Genomic DNA, 13,025 nt, shown 5'->3' with positions numbered 1-13,025 from the left:
CCACTCTTCTTCATACACACATACCTACTCCAGTAAATATGAATCTTTTAAATCCATTTTCTTCACTGTCAATATGATTGAGACGTTATTATAAGACGAAAGATTTCCATTACAAAGAAAATTAAAGAAACTCCGTTTTTATTTTTATCATAAATTATATCGAATATAACTTGGAATTCATTGTTATTGAAAGATATAATTTAATAGAAATGATGTAAGAGCTTATTAAAATTATTTTACTTACTGGAAATAAATTTGGACAAAATATTATGTAAAATTAAGTTTTTTTGGATAGTATTTCCATGTTAATGAAATTTTAAAATAGACGTAAGTTAAATAAGTATTAAATTGGGTTAGTAGTAGTTTCGCACGTTATGTGGTCAAGATTTAGTATTTTAATATGTAGAGTCCACAGGACATCTTCGAACTAAACTGTATACCACTGCAAGTAACATTACCAGAGTTAAATCAGTTAAAAGTTTTATTTGACTGTAACACATAAAATTAGCCAATAATTTTTTAAAAGGGTGGAATTGTGTAATTCCACCTGAAATGAAAGTACCTACTCTTCATACTGTGGATAGAAAATAATAATATTCAAAGAAAACATTCTTTTATTTTGGAAAAGAAAGAAAACTGCATTCAAACCTCCTGAAATACAGTTTACACTACTTTAGGAGCTAGGGTTTCAATATAAAATGTTACAGTGTATTATTTACATTAATAAAACTATTCCTATTTTGCAAGATTTCCGAAAATTGAGTGATTTCCATACCGCAAGGCTGCTCAACCTTTTGAAGAGTTCGGGCCAAACGGTGGATTCAGTCGTTAACGACGGGCCACTTGCATTTCCTATTTCAGTTACTCTCAGGATAAGCGCAGTAAAAACTCAATTATTAAGATCAAAACATAGTTGCGCGGGCCACATAAAATTCTTTCACGGATCACACATACTGTGGCCCGCGGGCCTGGGGTTGAGCAGCCTTGACATACCGTATTTTAAACTATTCGATTACGTAAATGTAATGATTCGAATGTAAAACAAACCATTTCTATCAAACCGGCACATAACCGATCGAATCTTATCAAATGTAAACAGCGACTGCTCGATCGGCGATTGCAATACCAAAACTGCATCGTTTTAATTGCAGCTGGCAATTTTCCTATTGCTTCTATCGGCTCACATGTTCCTTGATATTGAACTGACCATAGACAAAGGTCAAAGATACATTCTTCAAAGTGAAAAATATAACAGTACATACCTCTAGCATGAACAACTTTCGTCTTCGAATCGTTTGTGTATTCGACAAAATTCGATACTCAACCTTCGAATTAAACGATTACGTGACAATTTTGATTCTCAAAATAAGTTTCGTGCAACCATTTCTCATACTAAGTTCACTTTACGACACGTTGACAAGGGCGCTGTTGTAGTTTTCGTACTAAATCTTTTGATGGCGATTCGAATACGCAAACGATTCGAACTCGATTTGTGCTAGCCGTACAGGGAATATGCATCGATTTTAAAAGTTAATAAATTATGTATAAATAAACACTTTACTTAAATCATAGAATTTCTGAAAAACTAGTATTGAAATCGGATTGGAAACAAAAAAGTTACATGTTTTTAAGCTTTGTATGGAAATAGCTGAGTTGAACTAGTCAAATGTCATTGTGTGTTCTAACATGACCAATGACGTTATGAGATCTCGAACGTCTATATTATGTGTATCTTTTAAAATTGTTAAAGAAAAGCACTGATTGATTTGATAATGCCAACGCGACTTTCACAAGACTACTTTGCTGACATTTATTGCTCATTATTTCATTGAAAACTCGTAATATATCTATACTAATATTATAAATGCGAAAGTAACTCTGTCTGTCTGTCTGTCTCGCTTTCACGCTTAAACCACTGAACCGATTTTGATGAAATTTGGTATAAAGATAGTTTGAGTACCGGGAAAGGACACAGGACAGTTTTTATTAGAGATGAAACGGATAGTTGTTTGGCCGGATACCGGATACCGGATATCCGGCCAGCTGCTAGGCCGGATAGCCGGATATCCGGCGGCCGGATAGTTGGCCCATTGTCTCGTTTCATGTCGTGACGAGTTTAGCGCCGCACAGGTGCTTAACGCCATCAGTGGGTCTATTAGTAGACTAGACTAGTCACACTTTTCGAAAATCGAATCCATCCGAATAGAATGTCAGATTTTGCCACTAGATTAGGGGGCAGATCAATTCGGGCGATTTCGGTTGCTATCGTGAGTGTGTGATTGAATAGCGAAAATTAAATTAGTTTACTTGCTGCGTAATCTGACTGAACTGCATGCATCACGTCATCAGACCATCAGTGAAAAAAAGATCGCCTTTTTATTTGGCAATATTTCGACATTTACAGATATTTACTATTTATGTATTCGTCATTAGAGTGAATAGCCCAGAAAAAGAAATTAGTTTTTTGAAAGGCCTTAATATGGCTTTTTTACAACTTTTTGGACTTTAAATAAAAGCCGTCATTATCATAAGCCATTTTATTGATATTTACCTCAAAGATTAATGTATTTCATTTTATTAATAGGAAATTGTCGTAGTTTTTTAATATCCGGTATCCGGCCGGATAGTGAGTTACTATCCGGTATCCGGCCGGATAGTAAATTTAGGCCGGATAGTTACCGGATATCCGTTTCATCTCTAGTTTTTATCCACTTTTTTGAAACAGGGACGCGCGCGATGAAGTTTTTCTGCGACAGACAAAATTCCACGCGGGCGAAGCCGCGGGCGGAAAGCTAGTGTATAAATATATCCTGAATCGCAATTTTTCTTCAATTGGCACGATATGACACATATTCATCGATTCCATAACTATAACATTAACTATTACTTTTAGTAAGATAGACCTTAAATTGCGCGATAGAGCAAAGTTTGTTTGTTAGATAGTGTTATTTTTCAAATGACTATCTGAAACCCATATCACGAACCCATGAAACTGAAGCCAAAAATAAATACTAATTCAAAACAACTACTGAATTTATTTGGGTCAATAAATAGCCCTGATTTTAGATGTAGTCCTTCACCTTAAAACTCTTAGTCACTAGGCCAAATAGGTCACCACGAAGATAAGCACGTAGTATTGATTTTATTACAATCTAATTAGTATTAATTTTGTACATAATATAATATTACAGTAGATGTGCCCGCGACTTCGTGCGCGTGAAAATAGTTCGAATAATATTTCCCGTTTTCGTAACATTTTTCTTTACTGTTCCGCTTCTATTGGCTGTAGGGTAATGGTATATTATGTGAAATAGTTTTTGAGTTATGAGGGGGTCAAAAGTGGCTCCAAATGGTTCGTGTATACTTCCCACGGGTGTCGTAAGAGGCGACTTAGGACTACACATCAAACAGAGAACGGGCAGCAGCGCTCTTTGAAAAACATCAATTTTTTTAAACGCGATCTCCAATCCGCCTGCCAAGCGTGGGGATTATGGCAAAACCCTCCACTATAGTGGAGGAGGCTCATAGTCCAGCAGTGGACTGTGAAGGGTGTTGATGATGATGATGAATATTACACACGGTGCTGCTCGCCAGTTCTGTTACTTGAACTTGGCTTGACACGCTGCCGCGTGTCTAGATAGCCTAAAGCTTCGTCGATAAAACGGCTATCCAACACAAAAATAATTTTCAGTAGATCTAATCCTGAGATTAGTGCGTTCAAGCAAACAAACTAACTCTTCAGCTTTATAATATTAGTAAGAAGTATATGTATAAATAATTCTCTTGTGACACGATTCAACTTACAATTTCATTATCAAGTCCAGACTTTGTTTACTATTAATTAATTTCATAATTAAATAGTAGCTAATCGCTCGCATGTTATGCTTCCGTAGCAGAAATCGAATGTTTTGGTTTTAGTATCATCTGCTTGTGGCTTTGTTCATGTAAGTTTTGTTCTGTTCAAAGAAGAGCGAAAACTAGTTTAAAAATAAAACTAAAAACAAAATACTAGACTGGGTTGTACCATCTTACTTTAACAGACGTCAAAAATCTGTCAAACTCCATACAAAATACGCCGGTTAACGTTATAGTCGCAGTTAAAGTTAGATGGTGCAACTCAGCCTTATTGAGACATTAATCGCCCTACATTTTATCTAATCTTTCTAAAAGTGAATAGGAGACAATTAAGTAACTTCAGGTTTCCCCTATATTTTGCCTAGCTCGCGTATGGAGTGTAAACCAAATATCATGTAAGCCTCTAAGCTGGTAAATTAGAAAGGATCGGATGTGCTCCTGTAGTGGGGACTAAATTAACTGATGATGATGACGATGATGTTATTTTCTACATAATTTACCAACATTATACATATAGAATAGATAGATATCCAGGAACGTGTACAGTTTTCTAGCGATATACCATCTTCATTAATTGTGTAAATAACTAAACAATACTTATGCCGATATGATAACAACCAGAAAAAACTGCATAATTTCGCATTAGTTGAATCAATTTACAACACTGTAGACAATTATTATGCGTAGTTCTACAATGTAAATATAAGATGGAAAATTGTCATAACGAGAGAGAATTAATATTAATGTGATGTGCCCAACTTCACCCTCTTTTCTAAGTTATTTATGTTTTTTTATTTATTTGTTTTTAAAAGTTTTTTTTTATATTAGTAGTTATCACATAAGTATCTGACAGTTTCATTTCCCTGAATTCCCTAGTTTCCCATCCAAATCCTAGAGCTCTCCTGTACATTGTATATTTATTAAACTTTAAAGAAGCTATTTTAAAGTAGGTATTTCATTTGACATTGACCCAAAAAAGATTTAGAAGAAAAAAGTTGAGCAAAAAATTAGAAAAGGTCTATAAAAACCCTAGTAAAAGGGAACTCTTCGCATTCGATTTTTCAAGTGTATCATTTAACTTAACTCGATTTAAAAGTTATTTTTATTCTATGCAATAAAAATATTTAATGTTTATGATTTTCTAGGTTTTTCGGTTTGCTGACCGATCATCCCTTTAATGGCAAAAAAGTAAAAAAAAATTGGTACAAAAAATCTCAGTAAGTAACAAAAGACCACTTCGTAACTCATTTGAAAAATGCGTACCTGTAAAAACAAATACTTACTGAATGTTGAGTGTACTATTGTAATTTACAAGCTCTAAAATGGGATTGCTTTGGATCTCTTTTACTAGAAATTCATCATACCTATTAAGTAATGCCTTACGAAGCCTTATGGTCAACCAGTTTATTGAACTATTGATATAAAGGACAAAGCACACATATCAACCCGGAAACGGATCGTAACCGTATCAACTCGAGGCGGTCAGTAAGGTACTTGATACAAATAAGANGTTTATCTATGTTTTCTGATGTATAGGCCTTATTAGAACGTAGGCCTTATTTGTATCAAGTACCTTATTTTTTGTATGAAACTCCGTACTGCTGCAACGCACACTTCGCGCGCTGTCAGTTGCGAGGCGAGGCGTTTACATTACGGTGCGGATAAGTGTACATTGCTTTATGGAGTTTCATGTCATACAAAGAATACTGACCGCCTCGATTTGATACGGTTACGATCCCTTTCCGGGTTGATAAATGTGCGACATCCTTTAATGTTATAACAACGTTTCATCCTTACACCACGCACGGAACGTGACAATAGTAGAGAAACGCTAAAAAGATATAGCACGCATAAAAATATAATGATAATCGAGTTTTGAGACATTTCATGATTCTGGCCTAAAAGATTTACGCCAACTTGGTCGTGAAGTTGGAATGTATGGTGTGCCATAGTAATCGCCCGCGTTTCAGCATTGTTGCGTATTATTTAGAAAAAAATTATGTAATGCGGACAGACACATTCAAAAATTCTCAAAATTATGTTAAAAATTCGCAATTTATTTAAAAATATGTAAAGGGATGTTTACAAACTTAATTGGGCCATTTTGTAATAGGTTGATAAGTAGTCGTCACTACGATTTGACTAATTATTTATACAAATAGTCACAATTTTATTTAAATTGTGCTTAGATAAGTAATTGTGGATAACTGGTGTTACAAAAATAAACTAATGATGTTTGCTAGCAAATAGGATCCTATGATTCGTTCAGAGTTATGGAGATAAGTCACAAATAGTTAATATTCTATTGTCCAATAATATTCTGGACGTTATTTTTAATTTGCATTTGCCCGCGGCTTCACCCGCGTGAAATTTAGTTTGTCATAGATCGTCATAAATTATAGCCTATATGTTAATCTGGGTTATAAACAATAATACTGTTAAGTTTCAACAAAATCCGTTTAGTAGTTTTTGTGTGAAAGAGTAACAAACACCCAGACATCATGACATCCAAACTTTCGCCTTCATAATATTAGTAGGATGTGAATTATCGCTAGCCTTATCCCAAACACACTGTATTATTCAAACCAAACAGGCATTACCTACTACTAAACTGGATCCTGCAAAAACGCGATGTATCCGTGGGAAAAAACACTAATAAGTAGGTACGTGTGATTTTCCAACAAAATTGTAGAGTCAGGTGTTTTACAATAAAATTCTACTTACAAGTACATTTTGTTCGTGATTATCAAAAACTTTAGTACTTCAATCAAAACTAAAAAAAAGTTACCATTAAAGTTATTATGATGAGTTCAAATAAAATAAATTCAGGAAGAATTTTTACCCTGTTTTATCGATTGTTGGTTAATTTTATGGATTAATAGTTATCATGTTATAAATTTGAGATTAATCGATTTTTTAAATCAAATTTAGCTGATGACGACCCACGATTTGTTCATTTATATTATCCATTTTTAAAAGATCTGTGTTAATAAATAGGGTGATATATTTTCAAGGTTTGGGTATGACTAGGTGTTAAAGATTCATATAACTCACAGTAGCTTTTAAAGGCCTGAACCGATTCTGATGTTTATACTATTATTTTTAAAAGTATGAATTTTCTCAGCAAAGGTGTAAGTAAAGAAATTGCCAAATTGCATCAATTTTAATTGCTCAAATCTTATAGATTAATTATTGTAGAGCTTGTTTATACAGCAAAATAATATATTAAGCTAAACATTAGATTTTGCAAGAAAAATGTGCGAAATGAGCTATCAACTGTTCCTTGGTTTGGTAGGGTTTCCAGACAGAGAGTAAATTATAAGTCATCAAATAGTTGTTAAATATAATTAGTAATTAAAAATATAATGTAAGAATACGAGTAGAAAAAGAACAAAAGATATGTTATTTTATTATTAAAGTAGGGTTAAATAAAATTAAAGCTAACAAAACCTTTTGTTTAACAAAGTAATGAACCATCGATCCTAGTAGTTAAATACCAATAGTTAAGTATGGAATAAGCCTAAGAATGCTGTTCTATTAGCATGTTTCCATCTCTAGGAAAAAAACATTTAATTTACCTCTTTTTAAGGTATAATTTAATGCAGAAAATAATGATTTTCATTGTTAGGAGGTTTTTACTATTCGCCTTTGTGTCACATGTAAGGTATTTTGATAGTCATTAAAAACAGCGCGATTCCTTTAAGTTCTTCCACCAATAGAAAATAACAAACTTATTATTAACCCTTTCAGGGTAAGGTAAGAATTTTATTAACGTCAAAATCTGTCAAACTCCATACAAAAAACATCGGTTATCATTGTAATTACTGTTTAACTTAGGCGATGCAACTCAACCTTAATGACTTGATTTAATTTTTCCAGTTTTGTAGATATGTTTATTTATTTCAAGAATATCGTCTTCATACGCGTGTTTTTGCAAATTATAAACGCGTTCAAGTATGTTATAGTTTAATTAACATAATGGCCATTGCAGTGTCTATGAAGCACTATGTTTCAAAGTTTAAATTAATAATGGGAATTGACTAACTGCCGCCAATTTCTTACGATTTTTACATCGCACTGCACTAGTGCACATTCAATTTATATTACTACGTTTAAATTATATCAAAGGATTTTATTATAATGATGGTGATCCGTTTTAAAAAATATTTTTATGTTATCGGGATACTTTCCTTTTGACTATAGAGACAGGATCGGTTAGTTTCTAAAAGTAGATTAATAATAAATATATATCCTATAACTAATAATAAATATCCTATCATAGCGGTGAAAACTATAGGCTTTGACCAACTACATTGTATCTATGCTATTTATGTATTTATAAGCTGTTTGTTGTCCGATTAAAACAAAATAAAATAACAAAATAAACCTGTTTTCTCAGTATTTTATAAAAATACTTAAATACCTCGAATTGATTAGGTATTATTAAAAGTTAGCGAACGGTATTTTAATATTGAAAATGAATATGCATTTCAGTATTGTACGTAAGCCTAACCTGCAACTGTAATACATGAACATTAAATTTACTTTCGTCCATAAAAATCTCATAAAATCTGCCGATCTGAACACATGTGGTAACACTCGTTTCATTGCATGACAATACCAGAAACCACCACAAAAAAAANTTATAGGTCCATGATATTATGAATATCAATGATTATGTTTTTAAATATGTAGGTTTTAAATTTTTTATGAAGAATGATCATTATGGTATCAAATTGTATGAGAAATATTTTCGGACCTCCAATGATAGGAATTGAAAAGTTATGTAAGAAAATGCGCTACCCATTTCATGATTCTGGCCTAAAAGATTTACGCCAACTTGTTCGTGAAGTTGGAATGTATGGTGTGCCATATGATAGTAATCGCCCGCATTTCAGCATTGTTGCGTATTATTTAGAAAAAAATATTATGTATATAATGCGGACAGACACATTCACAAATTCTCAAAATTATGATAAAAATTCGCAATTTATTTAATAATAATTATGTAAAGGGATATTTACAAAATTAATTGGGCAATTTTGTAATTGGTTGATAATTCATAATTCATAAAGTAGTCGTCACTACGATTTGACTAATTATTTAGACAAATAATCAAGATAAGTAAGTAATTGTGGATAACTGGTGTTAGAAAAATAAACTAACGATGTTTGCTAGCTAATAGGACCCTTAGGCTGGGTTGCACCATCTTACTTTAACTATGACAAACATCAAAAATCTGTCAAACTCCATACAAAAACCACCGGTTATCGTCAAAGTTACGGTCAAAGTTAGGTGGTGTAACTCAGCCTTAGTTATGATTCGTTCAGAGAAATGGAGAGAAGTCACGGATAGTTAATATTCTTAATAATTGTCCTGGACGTTATACAGTGTGTTTGGGATAGGGCCCACCCCCCTCCTCTTGGAATGGGAGGGCTTAATTTTTTAAATTTATTTTTTTATGTGAATTATCGCTAGCCCTATCCCAAACACACTGTATTTTAAAACAGGCGTTACTACTGCAAAAACGCGATGTATCCGTGGGAAAAAACCATAATACGTGCGATTTTCCACCAAAATTGTAGAGTCGGATGTTCTACAATAAAATTCTACATAGGTAAGTACATTTTGTTCATGATTATCAAAAACTTTAGTTCTTCGTTTAAATAAAAAAAACTACTATTAAAGTTATTATAATGAGTTCAAACAAATTAAATTCAGAAATAATTTTTACCCAGTTTTTTCGATTGTTAGTTAATTTTATAGAATAATAGTTATCATGTTATAATTATGAGCTTAATCGATTTTGTAAATCAAATTCAGCTGATGACGACTCACGAATCGTTCATTTATATCATCCATTTTTAAAAGGTCTGTTCAAATAAGAAGGGTGCTATAATTATTTTCAAGGTTTGTGTATGACTAGGTGTCAACGATTCTTATAATTCACAGTAGCTTTTATAGGCCTGGACCGATTCTGATGTTTATACTATTATTTTTAAAAGTATGAATTTTCTCAGCAAAGGTGTAATTAAAGAAATTGCCAAATTGCGTCAATTTTAATTGCTCAAATCTTATAGATTAATTATTATAGAGCTTGTTTATACAGCAAAATAATATTTCAAGCTAAACAATATTGCAAGGAACAGTTGATATGCTGTCAACTGTTTCTTGGTAGGGTTTTCAGGCAGAGAGAAAATTATAAGTTGTCAAATAGTTGTTTAATATAATTAATCAGAAATTAAATGTAATGTAAGAATACGAGTAGAAAAAGAACAAAGGATATTATGTTATTATTAAAGTAGGGTTAAATTTAATTAAAGCTAACAAAACCTTTTGTTTAACAAAGTAATGAACCATCCATCCTAGTAGTAAAATACCAACAGTTAAGTATGGAATAAGCCGAAGAATGCTGTTCTATTAGCATGTTTCCATCTCTAGGAAAAAACAATTAATTTATCTCTTTTAAAGGTATAATTTAATGCAGAATAAAATTCTTTGATTTTCATTGTTAGGAGGTTTTTACTATTCGCCTTTGTGTCACATGTAAGGTATTTTGATAATCATTAAAAACAGCGCAATTTCTTCGACCAATAGAAAATAACAAACTTATTATTTAACCCTTTCAGGGTAAGGTAAGAATTGTAATAAAGTCAAAATCTGTCAAACACCATACAAAAAACATCGGTTATCGTTATAATTACTGTTAAAGTTAGGCGATGCAACTCAACCTTAATGACTTGATTTAATTTTTCCAGTTTTGTAGATATGTTTATTTATTTCAAGAATGTCTTCTTCACTCACGTGTAGATATACACGTGTTTTTTCAAATTATAAATGCGTTCAAGTATGTTTATGTTTATCTAGCAGCCGCCCGCGACTTCGTACGCGTGGATCCCGTCTAACCTTCTTCGTCTATCTTACGCGGTTTAGATTTAATCATACAAATGTTTTTTCCCGCTGATTCCCGTTCCCGTGAGAATTCCTAAGTATACTATAAACTGCCCAGGAGTATGAAGAATAATTGTACAAGTTTCGTTAAAATCCGGCGAGTAGTTTTTGTTTCTATCAGGAACACAGACAGACGGACAAAAATTTTACTGATTGTATTTTTGGCATCAGTATCGATAACTAATCACTCCCTGATAGTTATTTTGAAAATATATTTCACGTACAGAATTGACCTCTCTACAGATTTATTATAAGTATAGATTAACATAATGGCCATTGCAGTGTCTATGAAGCACTATGTTTCAAAGTTTAAATTAATAATGGGAATTAAGTAACTGCCGTCAATTTCTTACGATTTTTACATCGCACTGCACTACTGCACATTCAATTTATATTACTTCGTTTAAATTATGTCAAAGGATTTTATTATAATGATGGTGATCTGTTTTAAAAAATATTTATATGTAATCGGGATACTTTTCTTTTGACTAGTCCATAGAGACAGGATCGGTTAGTTTCTAAAAGTAGATTAATATATCGCAAACCTATCCTATCATAGCGGTGAAAACTATAGGCTTTGACCAACTGCATTGTATCTATGAAATTTATGTATTTGTAAGCTGTTTGTTGTCCGATTAAAACAAAATAAAATAACAAAATAAACCTGTTTTCTCAGTATTTTATAAAAATACTTAAACACCTCGAGTTGAGTAGGTATTATTAAAAGTTAGCAAACGGTATTTTAATATTGAAAATGAATATGCATTTCAGAATTGTACGTAAGCCTAACCTGCAACTGTAATGCATGAACATTAAATTTACTTTCGTCCATAAAAATCTCATAAAATCTGTCGATCCGAACACCATGTGGTAACACTCGTTTCATAGCATGACAATAGCAGAAACCACCACAAAAAAATAATAATGTTGAAAGTGTAGAGCGGAAAAAGAGGACTGGAAGTTCAATTTCAAACTTGTGTCATGTTATTAAAATAAAAATTAAATAAAAATATATTTACCTAATACAGGTCCCACAATGAACATGTAAGCGAACATGCACAATATGATCTGAAGTCGTCGATACCCTGCCCGAGATTTGAAAGCAACGTTCACCGTCGCCACCAAATCCTTCGGCGAGAACATCACTATCAAACTCTTATCACCGTCAATTGTTTTTTTGGTTTTCTCTTTCAACCTCACAATGATATACACAAATCCGGTCAAATAGAACGCGCACGCCACGGAAAATACGCCATAGTAACTCAGCCGCCTAGTCATGTACCCGCTCAGAGCCAGTCCCACTGGCCTGGTGAGGGTTAAGATCGCAGTGATGATACCTAAACGAAAAGTCCGTTCGGTAGCACTGGTTATGTCCGTGATATAACTGTACACAGCCATCGTCATGGCAACGCGGCCGCCGGCCAGCGCTGGCGGCAAACCCTCTATCAACGCGGTCTCGTTCAAACCTATCTGCAGGAAGAACACTGTACTTAGAATAATCCCAAAGATTGAGATCAGTTTGCCCAATATTGGCAAAACCATGAACGCTTTCCTGTTGCCGGTGCGGTCACTCCACGCACCCAGGAACAGCGTCAGAAGACCAGGCAACGCCGTCTGGAGTGGAAAACTCCAAGCGGTCATCCCGGTGACCATTATCTGCACATTTTTTTCTTGTTCGGTGTAATTGTGAGTGCGCCCTTGCATTATATGGTGGCATGTCCGCTCGTCGTACTGAAGATTCACTAGACATGACTTCTCTAGGCACAAGTTTTGAACAGCTAGCCCGGCGAGCATGCTCGGGAGAACGTAACAAATGACGAACGGTTCAACCGTAATTTTCGATCTAAAATCCCATGATTTCTTGATGAACTGTTTCAAACGTCTGCTGAATTTAGTTTCCGCCTTCGCTATTTCAGTTCCGTATGATTTATTGCACTTGCACGGTTCTACATTGACGATCTTTTCTCCGGGCACCTCGACCCGCAACGTCATTTTGACAACGTTTTTCCACTGTATTGTTCATTTGTTTTTTAGCATACAGGTGACATGGTTGTTCTGATATTTTATGTAAATTGATTCACTTGTTTTAGTTTTGATCACTTGCGGTTTCGTTTGTTTATTCAGCGTATTTAGCGTAACGTCAAAGCGGGCGATCGTGTGCGCGTGCGACTGCCGTTTGCGTGCGCGGCTGCTGTGCTCGACTCTGGCGCAAGCACTGC

The 13,025-nt window shown here is 33.8% G+C and overlaps 1 protein-coding gene across 2 annotated transcripts in view; it reads right to left on the bottom strand.

Moving 5' to 3' along the window:
- Positions 1-13,025, bottom strand: part of LOC114359650 (proton-coupled folate transporter) — a 41,320-nt gene extending 28,295 nt beyond the window's left edge. For both annotated transcript variants that reach the window (XM_028314119.1, XM_028314120.1), the window contains exon 1: positions 11,826-13,025. In XM_028314119.1, the coding sequence (XP_028169920.1) occupies positions 11,826-12,798 (973 nt within the window). In that variant the 5' untranslated portion in view covers positions 12,799-13,025. The remainder of the gene's footprint in view (positions 1-11,825) is intronic.

Source organism: Ostrinia furnacalis, unplaced genomic scaffold (assembly GCF_004193835.3).
Source record: "Ostrinia furnacalis isolate ACB-3 unplaced genomic scaffold, ASM419383v2 OfSCF4536, whole genome shotgun sequence".
Lineage (NCBI taxonomy): Eukaryota > Metazoa > Arthropoda > Insecta > Lepidoptera > Crambidae > Ostrinia > Ostrinia furnacalis.
Note: the sequence above shows the minus strand (reverse complement) of the source record. Positions and strands in the feature narration are given on the sequence as shown.